We start from the raw sequence: 17427 nt of genomic DNA, 5'->3' as shown, positions 1-17427 counted from the left end.
ATTCCAAAGTGAAGGAAAATTCAGTGGCACCCTTTACACCTAATTTAAACCAGGTTTGACCCTTTAAACCCAGTTTGTTTCACTGAACTTGATCAATTAGTTATCTTAACTATTTAGTGACTGAGCTCTAAACTTGGAAAGTCATGAGAAAGAAAAGAGTGGAAAATAAAACCCATCATCCTTGTTTTATGTTAGATGCTTCCCATGGCATACTCGGTAAACACAGCCATGTCCTAAAAGCAATCTACCAAATGCTGAGAGAGAGAGAGGCACTTACGCGGCATGATCCCTTGGCTCACCAGTTCTTCCCGGGTCCGGCGCTGCTGGAGTTTCAACTGTAGCACTGCGGGGCAGCAGAGAGAGAGGAGAGATGAAGGGTCAGTTGAATATTCCACCTCAAAAAACACATTTTCAAATGCAAAAAAAAGTCTAAAAACAGAAGGATGTAGTGTGAAAGAAGGGTCCCCTTGAAGTGCAACTGTCTGTAATTGCAGAAGTGGCCTGATACAGCAGAGTTTCCGTATTCTGCTGTGGGCGGTGAGAGGAAGTTGCGAAGGGTCTTGCAGGGCGATAACAATCCACAAAGCACCAGAGTCTTGCCTTTTGCTCAAAACCTCCAAAACACTGCGTCCTCCTCCTAAAACTTTTTTAAAAAACATCTATTCCAAACTCAAAATATCATAACGAGGACCATCACCCAGCAAAAAAAGGTTTCCAGATGCTCTACGCTTAACAAATGTTTACCACCATAAGCATAGTGAATGAAAGAACTACTCACACAGATCAGGAAGTAGTATTTGTAAACTCTTTTTCTTTTGTATCTAAAAATTATAGCTATTTCACCACGCAATGCCTTTTTCTAGCCTAGAAAATATTTTACCATTAATATGCCTCCATTTTTCTTCTTTCTCTTAACTTAGGGCCTTTTCTGTTGAGGTGAAACAATCGAGCTAGATGACTCAAAGCACATCCGGGCTAGGGGAGACTGATGGGTGTTTCTCTTATTTTCACTCTGGCAATACTGCTTAATGAAACAACTTAAAGGGATTTTTTTAAAGTTAAAAATCAACTATCAGCCAGGCGCGGTGGCTCGTGCCTACATGTAATCCCAGCACTTTGGAAGACCGAGGCAGGCGTATCACAAGGTCAGGAGTTCGAGACCAGCCTGGCCAAGACAGAGAAACCCCGTCTATACTAAAAATACAAAAATTAGCCGGGTGTGGTGGCGCACACCTGTAGTCCCAGCTACTCAGGAGGCTGAGGCGGGAGAATTGCTTGAACCTGGGAGGCAGAGGTTGCAGTGAGCCGAGATCACACTACTCTCTCTCACTCCAGCCTGGGCAACAGAGTGAGACACTGTCTCAGGAAAAAAAAAAAAATCAACTATCTTTCTTTCAAAAGCCAGTTAAACCTAAAGGGTGTTACAACTACAAACTACGCAGAATGACGATGGCACAGTTGTCATTCAGAGACTAAATGAGAAACTGCAGAGGTTGCAGTGAGCTGAGATCATGCCACTGCACTCCAGCCTGGGCAACAGAGCAAGATGCTGTCTAAAAAGAAAAAAGAAAAAAAAAGAAAATGTTCAGAGAAGTAGAGTTAGGAGGATCCCATGGGCCAAGGAAAGCCTCCTTACATAATTAAGTCTTCAAGTGTAGCTGCCTTCCAAGTCACATCTGAGAGGAACTGGAATCTACTGGGAATCATCTTTATATCTGCCTTTTTCTATCCACAGAGCAGTTTTTAGGGAGGCGTCCAAGAATCGCAGAACCATAACCATGCGCCTGCCTACATCTCAAATTCAGTAGATCCGAAGCCAAACTTCTTTTCCTCCCAAAAACCTAATCCCCTTCCCATCCTTCTTCTTTAATGATATCACTATCTTTCCCAGTATTTTTTAAATATCTGGGCCAACTTCAACTCTACCTCCTCACACTCACATTCCCCTCTTACCAATTTTACCCTGCCATGGTTTCCCATGCTGCAGTGGTAGGTCCCTGGCTGTGTCCTTGCCTATAGTGTCTCTCCCATTTTGTTATCTTAATCAAGGCTGGCCAGTTACTCTTCCTCAAGTACCGTGAGTTTTCTCCTACCTCTTTTATTCACTTCACCTGGAAATGCCTACCCTGTTCATCTGAACTTCCCCACTCACTCCACAGCATTCAGTTACTCTAGGCCTCCTGTGAGCTACCTTTTATATGTTAGGAAAAAATATAATATTTTGCCTTGTGTAATAGTAGCCCTTGAACATCTTACTTCTCCTACCAGTTTATAAGTTCCTGGAGAGAAGAGAATATCCCTTACTGATATATGTCCCCCATAGCACTTAATACATAGTAGGCATTCAACAATGGTTTCTTGTACTGAACTGGATCTCAAAAGGATGTTACAAACAGTCTGAGAAATTGAACCAAGAGGCTATTATTATTTTACAAATTAACATTGTTAAGAATAAAGCCTTGGAGAACTAAATAGATAAAAACAGCAGGAGCTACAATAATAGCTGACATTTATGATGCACGTACTCTGTGCCAGACACTGTTTTACATTCTTTTATATTTTAACTTACTGTTTATAACAGCCATATGAAGATACATTTTGGTGTTTTATTTTTTGAGACAAGGTCTCACTCTGTCACCCAGGCTGGAATGCAGTGGTGTGATCTCAGCTCACCAAGGCCTTGATGTCCCTGGCTCGACGGATCCTCCCATCTCAGCCTCTGGAGTAGCTGGAACTATAGGTGCATGACATCATGCCCAGTAATTTTTTAATTTTTTTTTTTTAGATACAGGGTTTCACCATGTTGCCCAGGTTGGTCTTGAACTCCTGGGCTGAAGTGATCTGTCTGTCTCAGCCTCCCAAAGTGCTGAGATTACAGGTGTGAGGCACTATGCCCGGCCAAGATAGGTATTATTAATCCTGTTTTACCAAGAAGTGAGGCCCAGCAGGTTTAAGTAATATACCTAAGGTTATCCCACTAATAAGGGGTAGAACAGGATTTGGAGACAAGCATTCTGATTCCAAAACCTGGACTCCTTACTTTGCCTCTCTAGGATCTTCTGAAAGCCTGCTCTACTGTGGTAACAGGAGTGGAGTGTGACCACCTGGGTTTATTCTCTGGTGAGACAGACAAAGGGGCTAAAACGGATGGTTCGACCAGGGTCAAAGGAATTCAGGTGATCAACTTCAGTAAAACAAATTTACTCTAAGAAGTTGATTTCAGAAAAAAATTATAACCACAGATCAGCAACAGTAATTGCATTAATAAAACACAAATAATAAATGAGTGTGCTACTATGTGTCAGACCCTGTGTTAAGTGACTGTCATGCTTCTAACTTATTTAATCCTTTAAAAAAGCCCTGTGAGGATGCTACAATTATTATCTCCATTTTACAGCTGAGGAAACTAAGAATCAGACCTTTAAAAGTTTGCCTTCTGTCACACAGCTCAAAAGTGCTGGAACTAGGATTCAGACCCACATTTCTGTGACTCTAAAGTGGAGGCACCTGATCATATGCAATGTGCCTCTTTGTCAGAAAAAGGAGAGCCAAGCAGGATAAAATGTAAGAGGGATGAAAGGGCAAATAATTGTAATCTTTCAGAGTGTTTCTAAAGCCCAGTGTAAGATCAACTATTAGAAAATGATTAAATGTGACAAATTAATTTTATTTCAGAGAATAAGGGAACAATGCAATTCAGTAAGTCTGAATACTTCAAAGAAACAATAATATAAGCAATGGCTATTATCCAAGAATAATTTTAAAATATTAACCACTAGCCCTCTTAAGTAAACCATATATAAATAGGGCCATAGGGATATTACAGAAACTTCTTGATTGAAAAACTTCTTGCTTCATGAACGCAAAAATTTAAATTTATGAAAGCTAACATATTTAATAAATTTCTGATTCAGGTTTTCTGTGGAGACTACAGTAAAGGCATATTCAGCTTACATATCCATACACATGTATACAACCATGTATATATTATGCATGTATATATATATACACACACATATACAGCTCCAGTACAAAGAGGAAAGCTTATCTAATGAACCTTTTCGATCTCTAAAACAGAATGAAATTAAAGTTCAGTTATCTGAAAATTCCATCTTGTCCCTCCCCAGAGTTAACTTTGAACTCTGTGCTTATCTGACATCTGACACAGTTCCCCACTCAAATAACAGAATTATCCTGTATCAGTATCATCTTGGGTACTGCAATAACCTGACTTAGGTATGTGTTGTTTTATGCACTGCATAACCTTCAATGGTTACAAAGAGGGGGAAAAAAGCCTGAAGCAGTAAACTCAGAATTATGGCAGTCAACCTATAATTCATTTTGTTTTATAATTTATCTGCTTTATGTTTATCTGTGTAGACTGAAAATGATCCATCGTCTAAGACTTTTAACTACAAAGAAACAGCTGTTTATATGGAGTTTTTGTTTCCTTGGTCTATTAATTCCTCTTAATTCTAAGCATTCTAAATAAAATGACTTTACATTTCCAGACCTTAGGATTATTCATTTTAGAAGCAATTATTTAATAACCTACTTTCAGTAAATACCACAGAGCCATATGTTCTGTGTTCACTGCCAAAGTTACCAAAATCAGGAATAAATTTCGGAGGCCATAAATTTAATGCACATCCACCCTCACCGAGAAATATCTGAAACAAATGATGATTTTCACAGACAGTATAAGCCTATGGAGATTTAGCAGAGTAGGAATTTTGACAACTCTCTATGTCACTGTATACCACTACTTAGATTTGCTCATCATTCCCCAAGCCAATAAAGACTAAACAAGGCTGGGCACGGTGGCTCACGCTTGTAATCCCAGCACTTTGGGAGGCCGAGGCAGGCGGATCACGAGGTCAGGAGATCGAGACCACAGTGAAACCCCGTCTCTACTAAAAATACAAAAAAACTAGCCGGGCGTGGTGGCGGGCGCCTGTAGTTCCAGCTACTCGGAGAAGCTGAGGCAGGAGAATGGCGTGAACCTGGGAGGCGGAGCTTGCAGTGAGCCGAGATCGTGCCACTACACTCCAGCCTGGGTGACAGAGTGAGACTCCGTATCAAAAAAAAAAAAAAAAAAAAGACTAAACAAAAATATTTATTTGTATACAAGCATAAGTCTTTAATCCTTTACTGTTACTGATTTCCACAAATTTAATATATCATGTTTCTAAATGGGCCTGTGTGAACGATCTATATATAGATGAACAGATGTCTTTAGAGCTGATGGGTGGTGAATCAACTGAGGTGCCTGCCAGAAAAGAATGGAATAAAAAGAAAAGAAACCCAACCATAAAGTGAAAAACCCTACGTTCTCCACTCTCCATGGAAATAATCAAGTTTTTTACCTTTCTCAAACAAAGGCATCAATTGCTATTTGAATAACCAGCTACTTTGGGCATGGGGGAAAAGCCAAGGAGTGACCTTAATTTATCTCTGCCCTGTAAGACCATGGAAGGATGTTGACAGGATTCAAGGGGTAATACCCAAGAAATGAACACATCAATCAGTTGGGTCAATCAAGACTGGCACAAGAAAAGAGTAAGAAGTGGGGTTCTCAAGCCTAGCTCTTCCACCGGTCATTTGTCCTGGATTTCACTGGAAAGGAAACATGCAGTTAGTAGCTGTTCCTACCTTATACATGTATTGATTCCACCAAGACTTCTACAATCAGAAGATAAAGTATAAATTATGAGGAAGTAGAAAAGAATAGGAAGGTGGGGTTAGTGATGGGAAGAACAGGACAGCAAAAAAACAAGACCCCTCCCTCCACATCATCTTTTGCTCAGTTAAGTCCTCTCAAGGAAGATTCTCGGACTGTAGGGACATTTCATTAACTGGGCTGTAACTCAGGAATACTGACAAGTCTTTTTCTCATGAAACTTCTAATCAAATGACAATAAATTTGACCACCACTTTTCAGAATATTTATGTTAGAAAAGGCTCCAAAACTTGTTGATGAGCAAAAGAAACGCCCCTGGACTAGAAATTAAATGCCAGCCAAAACAGTGCTGCATTTGAAAATTAATGAGGTTTATATGCTTGAGGAGACCAAAAAGCAGACAAGCCTGCTCAAAAATCTTTCTCTTCCCCCACTCAGATATTTGGCTTCCAACTCTAGAGGCTGTCATACTTCAGGGGGGAAATTGCTATCCAGAAACAATCAACTGAAAGACTGGTCTGGTTGGAGCCAAGTTTGAAAGCATCAGTTTTCATGAGAATTAACAATGACCTTCACACTAAAAATATTAAAATAGCCCCAATATACTAGAAAGTAAATTAATAGATGTCATTTCTGGCATTTGTAAGGTACATCTAATACTAGAGCATTTCTACATTTTAATAAATTGCATGGTGCTTATTTAACTAATTTTGAATAAGGAGTATTTGAGTTTATCTCCTCTAAAAATCACAATCTACCCCACTCTCAACAATAGACAGAACAACTAGGTAGAAATTAGTAAGGATACTGAAACAGTTCAAATGTGTGCCCCCTCCAAACCTCATGCTGAGATACAATCCCCGATGCTGGAGGCAGGGCCTAGTGGGAGATGTCTGGGTCATGGCGGCAGATCCCCTGGGAGTGGCTTGGTGCCCTCCCTGCAAGTAATGAGTTCTCACTCTTTTAGTTCATGTGCATGCTGGTTGTTTAAAAGAGCATGGGATCTCTCTTGCTCCCTCTCGCCATGTGACACTCCTGCTCCCCCTTTGCCTTCTGTCGTAAATAAAAGCTTCCTGAGGCCTCTCTAGAAGCTGAGCAGATGCTGGTGCCATGCTTGTACAGCCTGCAAAACCATAAGCCAAATAAACCTCTTTTCTTTATAAATTAACCAGCCTCAAGTACCCCTTTTAGCAACCCAAAACAGACTAATATAGATATATAGGACTTGAACTACACCATCAACCAAATAGAATTAACAAACATATAGAACACTCCACCTAACAATGGCAGAATATACACTCTTTTCAAGCACACATGGAACACTCCCCAGGTCACAACACATACCAAGCAATAAAACAAGTTGCAGTACATTTAAAAGGATTAAAATCATTCTGTGACGCAATGGAATTAAATTAGAAATCAAAAAGAGGCCAGGCATGGTGGCTCACACCTATAACCCCAGCACTTTGGGAGGCTGAAGCAGAAAAATCGCTTGAGGCCAGGAGTCAGAGACCAACCTGGGCAAAACAGCAAGACCCCCATCTCTATAAATATTATGTATATAAAGAATATATGGCTGGGTGCGGTGGCTCACGCCTGTAATCCCAGCACTTTGGGAGGCCAAGATGGGTGGATCACCTGAGATCAGGAGTTCAAGACCAGCCTGGCCAACATGGTGAAACCCCATCTTCACTAAAAATACACAAATTAGCCGAGTGTGGTGGTGGGTGCCTATAATCCCAGCTACTCAGGAGGCTGAGGTAGTAGAATTGCTTGAACCCGGGAGGTGGACGTTGCAGTGAGCCGAGATTATACCACTGCATTCCAGCCTGGGTGACACAGCAAGTCTCCATCTCCAAAAAATATATACATACATGCATATATATATATATAAAGAAAGAAAAATAATAAACAGCAAAAGAAAATTTGGGAAATTCATAAATATGCAGAAATTGAAGAGCACACCCTTAAACAGCCAATGAGTCAAAAGAGAATGAGAGAAATTAGAAAGTACTTTGAACTAAACAATTTATCAAAATTTCTGGAATATAGCTAAAACAGTGCTTAGAGGGAAATTCATAGGTTTATATTAGAAAATTCACAGCCTACATTGGAAAAGAAGATTTGAAGCCGGGCGCAGTGGCTCACGCCTGTAATCCCAGCACTTTGGGAGGCCGAGGCGGGCGGATCACGAGGTCAGGAGATCGAGACCATCCTGGCTAACACAGTGAAACCCCGTCTCTACTAAAAAAATACAAAAAATTAGCTGGGCGCAGTGGCGGGCGCCTGTAGTCCCAGCTACTCGGGAGGCTGAGGCAGGAAAATGGCGTGGACCTGGGAGGCAGAGCTTGCAGTGAGCCCAGATAGCTAGCGCCACTGCACTCCGGCCTGGGCAAAAAGAGCGGGATTCTGTCTCAAAAAAAAAAGAAGATCTGAAATACATGCGGTAAGCCTTTCCTTAAGAAACTAGATGAATATGAAATTCAGCTAATTTTAAAAAAGGAAACTAGGAAAAGAGCAAATTAAACCATGGTAAGTAGAAGACAGGAAATTAAAGTGGTAAGCAATGATACAGAAAACAGAAAAACAGGGCAGGTGTGGTAGCTCATGCCTGTAATCCCAGCACTTTGGGACGCCCAGGCAGACAGATCACCTGAGGTCAGGAGTTCAAGGCCAGCCTGGCCAATATGGTGAAACCCCGTCTCTACTAAAAATACAAAAATTAGCCAGGTGTGGCAACAGGCGCCTGTAGTCCCAGCTACTCAGGAGGCTGAGGCAGGAGAATCACTTGAACCCGGGAGGCGGAGGTTGCAGTGAGCTGAGATCGTGCCACTGCACTCCAGCCTGGGTGAAAGAGCAAGATTCCGTCTCAAAAAAAAAAAAAAAAAAAAAAACAAACAAACAAAAAAAAACAAACCCCAGAAAAACAACAGAGAAAATCAATAGTCATAAAAGTTTGTTGTTTGAAAAGAACAAAATTGATAAACCTTTACCTAGACTGCCAAGAAAAAAACAGAAAATACATACAAAAGTCAGAAATGCAAAAGGAGGCCGGGTGTGGTAGCTCACGCCTGTGATTCCAGCATTTTGGGAAGCCAAGGCAAGTGGACCACCTGAGGTCAGAAGTTCAAGACCAGCCTGCCAATATGACAAAGCCCCGTTTCTATTAAAAAAAAAAAAAAAAAATACAAGAATTAGCCAGATGTGGTGGCACACGCCTGTAATCCCAGCTACTTGGGAGGCTGAGGCAAGAGAATCGCTTGAACCTGGGAGGCAGAGGTTGTAGTGAGCCGAGATCATGCCACTGCACTCCAGCCTGAGCAACAGAGCAAGACTCCGTCTCAAAAAAAGAATTACTATGCAGCCATAAAAAATGATGAGTTCGTGTCCTTTGTAGGGACATGGATGAAACTGGAAAACATCATTCTCAGTAAACTATCGCAAGGACAAAAAACCGAACACCGCATGTTCTCACTCATAGGTGGGAATTGAACAATGAGAACTCATGGACACAGGAAGGGGAACATCACGCTCCGGGAACTGTTGTGGGGTGGGGGGAGGGGGGAGGGACAGCATTAGGAGATACACCTAATGCTAAGTGACGAGTTAATGGGTGCAGGAAATCAACATGGCACATGGATACATATGTAACAAACCTGCACATTGTGCACATGTACCCTAAAACCCTAAAGTATAATAAAAAAAAAAAAAAAAAAAAAAAAGAAAAAGAAATGCAATGGTCAAATTCCTAGGAAGGCATAAATTACTGAAACTGAAGAAAGAAACAGAATATCGGAATAGATGTATAACAAGTAAAGAGAATGAAATAGTAATCTTCCCACAAAGAAAAGCCCAGGTCCAGAAGGCTTCGCTGATATATTTCTCCAAATACTTAAGAATTAATACTGGCTGGGCGTGGTAGCTCATGCTTGTAATTCCAGCACTTTGGGAGGCCCAGATAGATGGATTGCTTGAGCTTAGGAGTTTGAGACCAGCCTGGGCAACATGGCAAAACTGACTCTACAAAAATGAGCCAGGCATGGTGGCAAGTGCCTGTTGTCCAAACTACTCGGGAGGCTGAGGCAGGGAAATCACTTGAATCTGGGAGGTCGAGGCTGTAGTGAGCTGAGACCACACCACTGCACTCCAACCTGGGTGCCAGAGCAAAACCCTGTCTCAAAAAAATAAATTAAAAAATAGAAAGAATTAATACCAATCATTCACAAACTCTTCCAGGAAACAGAGGAGAAAACACTTTCCCAACTCATTTTATGAAGCTGGTATTATTCTCTGATTCCAAAGCCAGAGAAAGACATCAAAACAAAACTACAGATGAATATGCCTTATTAATATAGACACAAAATTCCTCAACAAAATACTAGGAAATGAAGCCAGGCCTGGAACCAAATATTCTGTATCCTTATCCTTGTAATCCATCTCTCATTCCAGTGATTCTCAACCCTTACCCTTCACAATGAAATCATCTGGGAAGGTTTTTAATTGGTCTGGAATGGGGCCTAGACCTCATCTCTTTAAAAAGCTTAGCAGATAATTCTAATGCAATGCCATGTCAAGAGCTACCCTATGTAATGCTACTTTGGCCTAATTTAAGCTTACTTTATATGGAGAAATTAAATATGCTCCACCCATGTTCGTGATGCCAATGATAGATCATGGCAAGTAAATAGTGCAAAGCAGGTTTAATCCACCTAATAACCAGTAAATAGCCTTTCCTCTGATACTGTTTTAAGGCACATCATCTTTTGCTGTGTTTTGAACAATGATTCAGTTTTTCAGTTAAAATTTTTTGACAATAAACATGTTATTATTTCCATGATCATTTTAAATATTTTTTCACATTGAAAAACTTATGAATAACAAATCATTTTTTTCTCAAATTCCTTAACAAATGAATAATTTAATAAACAATCATGTGAACACTTCTAGGAGGTGTCAACTCCCATCTCATGAAGTTTAGCATTAAAATCAGACATCTAGAGAACAGGATATTGACCAGGGATATCCACTGTCACAAATTATCAACACATTTCCCAGCTTCCATGGTGTCCTGGCATCTTAGCTATGGACCTCCCAGGACCTGCAGGACACAGGGCAACAGAGACCACAACAAATTCACACATAGCTCCTGGAGCAGACGACAAAGAGCAGTGAAAATGGACCCCCAAGCTCTGGCTAAAAATTGTTAATTTGTTCAAAAGTTTCCAACAGAAGAGAAATTTCATTTTCCAACACACTCCTTCCATAAAATGTATTTGTAGACTACCACTAAAGGTTTGTCAAGGGAAAGAAAATGGCTAAAGAACAACTCAATAAAGAGATTGAATCTGTTATCTCTAGATGCACTTCTGTGAGTTTTCTATCTAAATTTAATGCATATGATATGATGCAGTATCTTCTAAGTTCTCTTTTATATACAGTGTAGTACATTTACTAATAAATATTAACTGGTTTTTATTTTTTTTGAGACAGGTTCTCACTCTGTTGTCCAGGCTGAAGTGCAGTGGTATGATCATGGCTCACCGCAGCCTTGACTCACCAGGCTCAAACAATCCTCCCACCTCAGCCGCCTGAGTAGCTGGGATTACAGACTTGTACCACCACACCCAGCTAATTTTTAAATTTTTCTGTAGAGACGAGGTCTCACTGTTGCCCAGACTGGCCTTGAACTCCTGGGCTCAAGCAATCCTCCCACTTCGGCCTCCCAAAGTGCTGGGATTACACGTGTGAGCCACTGTACCCAGCCAATATTAACTGTTAAAAGTAGTTTCGGATAGTATTTCCTTACTCTAAGTTCATAGCCTCCTATAAATTCCTAAAGCTTGATCTGCTAATAATTGGTATATTTTTTCTCTAATTTTCAGGCACCAGTCCCAGAAAAAATAAGCAAATGCAACTTAATTCAGCAACAGACACCAATACTTCTAGCTTCAAACTAGGGAATGTGTTTTACCAGGAAGGTCAGAGAAGGAACAGGTTGGGTGCTAGCCTTAAGTGAAGCTCAGCATGCAGATAATTAGAATACCCATCTTTGCAACAGTGAATTATACCTATTTTATTGGTGTATTTTACATTCTATTTATCCTATATGCCTGAAAAATCATTTAGTGGCATCCAAATTGTAAAACCATATGGCCTATCAATTAGAACCAAAGGCTGTTCAGAACACTCACCAGTTTTGTCCTTAGAATGCGTGATTAAAAGTAGGTGAAGGGTGTCCCTAGAAGCAGGTGCTACTCAAGTTCTGCTGCCTGGGTTACTTTCCAGCATCACCACCAATATAAGGATTGGGAATCAGAGTGTGGAGAGAGATCTTCTCTATTCACTCACCTAACAATTTACTAAACAGCTATAGGTTGGCACAAAAGTAATAGAGGTTTTTGTCATTGCTTTTAATGGCAAAAGCTGCAATTACTGTTGCACCAACATACTATTATTGTGTTAGGTCTTGTGCTAGATGCTAGATACACCTGAGATCTCTGCTCACATAAAGCTTTCAGTCCAGTGGGACAACAGAGATCAAATCAATGACAACAAACAAATAAATTCAAGTTGTGATCAATATTTTACAGAAAAAGAAAAAAGGATATGAGAGAGCTCTGAACTCTCCAGTATTTCCTTCTTTAATGTTACGTGATAATAAACTTTTCGCATTCCTCTTTATATTAATATACAGTCAATTGTTTAAGATACTAAAACTCTTTGAAAAGTAGAGATTTCAGGGGAAGTCATAAAAACAAGTAAGTTAAGGCACACAATGTCATTTACTCACTTTACTCTCACTTGCTTGGATGCTCTAGAGTTCATCTACTAGTTGGTCAGCACATATACTTAACCTCACATCCATGCCTTATTCAGTTCTTCCTTAGCTCCTTGTCCCAACCTCTTTTTCCTTATGTATTCATTCAAGAAATATGAGGGCCTACTGTATGCCAGATACTCTGTTTGTTGCTGGGGATACAGTAGTGACTGAAGGCCCTGCCTTCAATGAGTTTACAGTTTCATGAGGGAAACATACATAAAGTAAGTTCTAATTTGCGTGAAGAGTATTTTGAAAGAAAACAGACACTATATCCTAACTGATTTGATTGTTCTCATAATTCAATTCATGTACTCAAACGGCTTTTTTTTTTTTTTTTTCCTGAGACGGAATCTTGCTCTGTCACCCAGGCTGGAGCGCAGTGGCACGATTTCAGCTCAATGCAGCCTCCGCCTCCCAGGTTCAAGCTATTCTCCTGCCTCAGCCATCCGAGTAGCTGGGACTACAGGTGTGTGCCACCACGCCTGGCTAATTTTTGTATTTTTAGTAGAGACGAAGTTTCACCATGTTGGCCAGGCTGGTCTAGAACTCCTGATTTCAGGTGATCTGCCTGCCTGGGCCTCCCACCGTGCTGGGATTACAGGTGTGAGCCACCGCGCCCAGCCAACATTATAATTATTCACTTTGAATCCATTAGAGCTAGGAGTTCTGTGAGAATGAGAACCATGTCTTACACAGATTTGTATCTCTAATAACTGGCCCTGTCTTTAAGATACAAAAGCCATCTAAGGGCCTAGCGTGGTGGCTCACGCCTGTAATCTCAGCATGTTGGGAGGCTGAGGCGGGCGGATCACCTCAGGTCAGGAGTTCGAGACCAGCCTGGCCAACATGGTGAAACCCTGTCTCAACTAAAATAGAAAAATTAGCCAGGCATGGTGGTGCATGCTTGTAATCCCAGCTACCAGGGAGGCTGTGGCGGGAGAATGGCTTGAATCCGGGAGGCGGAGGTTGCAGTGAGCCAAAATTGTGCCCCTGCACTCCAGCCTGGGCAATAGTGCCAGACTCCGTCTGAAAAAAAAAGTGAATAATTACAATGTTTTAAGAAAGACGCTAACGTCTAGACAAGTGTAACACTGGCTAGCACACATGCAAAGAGTGGGCATGCCCTACTACTAGCAAATTCAAGTCTTATCTGGCCTTTTGTGTGAGGCACATGTGTACATTAAAAATAAAAAGAATTGCTTTTTTCTTTAAAACAACAATTAAAATAGTTACGTATTTTTCAGTTATCATAAGAGCAGAAAGATGGTACTGCCCAACACTGGAAGTCAGAGAAAAAGAGAAACAAGATCCTTTTTATGCAGGATAGCACTAGGGTACATAAAAATGGCGTCTTGGCCGGGCACGGTGGCTCACGCCTGTAATCCCAGCACTTTAGGAGGCCGAGGTGGGTGGATCACGAGGTCAGGAGATCGAGACCATCCTGGCTAACATGGTGAAACCCCGTCTCTACTAAAAATACAAAAAATTAGCCAGGCGTGGTGGCGGGTGCCTGTAGTCCCAGCTACTCCAGAGGCTGAGGCAGGAGAATGGCATGAACCCGGGAGGTGGAGCTTGCAGTGAGCTGAGATCGCGCCACTGCACTCCAACCTGGGCGACAGAGCGAGACTCCGTCTCAAAAAAAAAAGGGGGGGGAGGGTCTTGAAAGTATTTTATCTTCATGATCAGTTGGTATTAAAGTTTCAAGCTATTTCCTGATAACATTCCCCAAAAGTAATACTACTCCTCTGGGCCCTACTAATATGCGCCCAAGAGTCTGTCCTGATATGGTCTAAAAAGATACAAAGAGAAGACAGATGTCTCTGTGTTCCCTAACTTGGTTTGATTACCTCTCTTGCTTTCTGGTTCTTGAGCGCTACCCTGTCCTACAGCATCCAATGGAATTGTTTCCTCTCCTGCTTCTTACATATAATGTTCTTAAGCTTTCTAAACATTATGTTTCTTTTTTGTTTTTTGAGATAAGATCTTGCTCTGTCACCCAGGCTGGAGAGCAGTGGTGTAATCTTGGCTCACTGCAGCCTCGACTTCCTGGGCTCAAGCAATTGATCCTCTTGCCTCAGCCTCTTGAGTACCTGGGACCACAGGCACGCACCACCACAAATGGCTAATTTTTTGTAGAGACAGGGTTTCACCTGTTGCCCAGGCTAGTCTTGAACTCCTGGGCTCAAATGATCCACCCACCCTGGCCTCCGAAAGTGCTGGAGTACAGATGTGAGCCACTGCGCAGCCTAAACACTAAGTTTCTCTTGTCCTTTTCATGATAATTTTCTTCCTTCAACTTGTGAAACCAGCCTGAATGGGTAAGCACAGTGTACACTGCGCCAAAAATATATCTCTGGCTTGTTTTTAATATAAACAAAAGCATTGTAAAGGCCCAATGTATTTTATAATTAGCCCTATCCTTAACCAGAAAGGGTTTACTGTCAGCTCAACTGATTTCTGGGTAAAGGGTTAATAGCATTGAATGTGGGGTTGGTTTTATATATATTTTATAAGTTCCAAATAAATGCAATACACCTACAGAAATGACCTCTGGCCAGGCGCGGTGGCTCATGCCTGTAATCCCAGCACTTTAGGAGGCCAAGGCAGGCAGATCACGTGAGGTCAGGAGGTCTAGGCCAGCCTGGCCAACATGGTGAAACCCTGTCTCTACTAAAAATACAAAAAAAAAAAAAAATAGCCAGGCATGGTGGCAGGCACTTGTAATCCCAGCTACTCGGGAGGGTGAGGCAGGAGAATAGCTTGAACCCAGGAGGCAGAGGTTGCAGTGAGCCGAGATCACGCCACTGCCCTCCAGCCTGGGCGACCTCGGTCTCAAAACAAACAAACAAAAAAAACAAGAAATGACCGCTAAGGGGAGACCAAAGGACATCAGAGAAAGAATCAGAACACAGAGGTCCCAATCCTAGTTCTGTTGCTACCTAATCAAGTAACTTTATCTGTTTTTCCTCAATTTTCTCACTATAATTCAATTTTGAAAACTAATCCATATATTCTTTGAAACTCAAAAGACCACAATGTACATGAAAAGTGATTTGTAAAATTATAATACAGATTACATATGTTTCATTAGAGGCTTTTACATCAGAGTTTCTCTAGGGCAAAGTAAGAACTGTAAGTAATCCGGTACCACACCTCCAACGAGATAATTTATTCTACAAGGTAAAATGATCTTGTATCAAACCACTCTTATTTAAATCACATCCCAAGTTGTTCTTGGTGGGGGTCGGGGGTGGGGGATGCGGAGAGATGAAAGGAAGGGTAAAGGAAAGGGGAAGGAAAGGAATGAAAAAGGAAAGGGGAAACAAAATGAAAGGGAACTATTTTTCTTTGGAAGGCAGTTTAGGAACATGTAGTCAGTGAAGCAGGCTCTGGTATATAAAGAGCAAGCTTCAGAGAGAGGCAGAAGAGTCAGTACCCATTCATTATTAAAATCAAATATACAGTTGAGTGTTCAAAAAAGCATGCTCCTGAAATTCTAAGCTATCAATACCAAAATAGTTGTTAAAGGATCCAGAAAGGTCCATTTATCTTTTGCCAGAGAAAGGAGCTGCTGAAATTCTTGAGATTCAGATCCAAAGTTAAGATAAAAAGGAGGAAGTGGAGGTGAAGAAAGGAAAGTAAATTCTCCTTGGGATTCTATTGACCAACCATCTACAAATCTTATGATTAAATGCAATCTGGTATCCTAGATTGGATCTGGGAACTGAAAAACGACAGTGGGAAAACGAATGAAATCCAAATGAAGTTCGGAGTTTACTTAACAGTAATGTACTAACGTTCATCTTTCAGTTTTGACAAATGTACCACAGTTACGTAAGATGCTAACATTAGGGGCAACTGGATCAAGGATATACAGGAACTCTCCGTACTATCTGTGTAACTTTCTTGTAAGTCTAAAATCATTCCAAATAAAGTTTATTTTCAAAACCCACGGAGGGCCTTTTCCTCTTGGAAGCCTCCCTCACTAGAGAGCAAGCTGTTTTCCTTTCTCTTTCCTTCTTTCTTTTGCCTATGAAACCTCTACTCCTAAACTCCTCGTATGTGTCCATGTCCTAAATTTTCTTGGCATGAGAGGGTGAATCTCAAGTATTTACCCCAGACAACACAGCCGCTTCATATTGGGGACCTCGTCTGGGATACCGAGGTACAACATTGTTACAATATGCAACATCTGGTGGAGGCAAACCAGTGTTACAACCCATCGGGATGGCTCCAACAGCAATCAAACTCCAAATGGTGCTGTACACCAAACCACACATGGACACACCTTTCATCTGAAGACCCTTAGATTGACCCCAGGAGGAGCCCTAGCTGCTGTTCCACACACAATGCCCCTTTTCAGCAGGAAGGAGCCAGAAAGAGTTGTCCAACACCCCCTAACAGCAGTTAGCATTACCATTCCAGAGGAGTGAATGATACAGGAGTTAAGAAGAAATTACTTAGGCAGATAGTGAGGGTATGAAAGTCCTCAGTAAGGTTTTCCTTTTTAATGAAAAGCAGCCCCAAATCATTTTCTAACAGAGCAGTTCGTAAAGTTGAGCTGCTGAAATAGATAAGCAAGCTGAGAGCTTGCACAGGTGAATGCCAGCAGGAAAGAACTACCTGGAACTAATCATGTTCAAAATGAAGGCTCCACCTTCCCTTCTCTGCCAGCCACATATACAGTAAGAAGCAGACAAGATGGCGCCAGCTAAGGGGCGATGTATTTGCATAATAAGATTAGGGTAGGGCAACCAGCCTTCCCGGCTCACTATGTAAACATCACACCTGATCAAACCAATTTGTGAGCCCTACGTAAATCAGACACCACCTCCTCACACCTGACTATAAAATCTGGGGCATCTGCTGCTGCTGGCCAGCCTTTCCTCTCGAAAGTCCCCTCTTTCTCACGAGGGAGAGTTGTTTT

The 17427-nt window shown here is 41.4% G+C and overlaps 1 protein-coding gene across 6 annotated transcripts in view; it reads right to left on the bottom strand.

Moving 5' to 3' along the window:
* The window catches only part of MRTFA (myocardin related transcription factor A), a 232145-nt gene that overhangs the window by 54276 nt on the left and 160442 nt on the right, over nucleotides 1-17427 (bottom strand). For all 6 annotated transcript variants that reach the window (XM_063622894.1, XM_063622896.1, XM_063622895.1 and 3 more), the window contains one exon: nucleotides 278-343. In XM_063622894.1, coding sequence (XP_063478964.1) covers nucleotides 278-343 — 66 coding nt within the window. The remainder of the gene's footprint in view (nucleotides 1-277; nucleotides 344-17427) is intronic.

The sequence above is a fragment of the Symphalangus syndactylus genome, chromosome 18 (assembly GCF_028878055.3).
Source record: "Symphalangus syndactylus isolate Jambi chromosome 18, NHGRI_mSymSyn1-v2.1_pri, whole genome shotgun sequence".
Classification (NCBI taxonomy): Eukaryota; Metazoa; Chordata; class Mammalia; order Primates; family Hylobatidae; genus Symphalangus; species Symphalangus syndactylus.
This window is presented reverse-complemented; position numbering and strand designations above follow the sequence as displayed.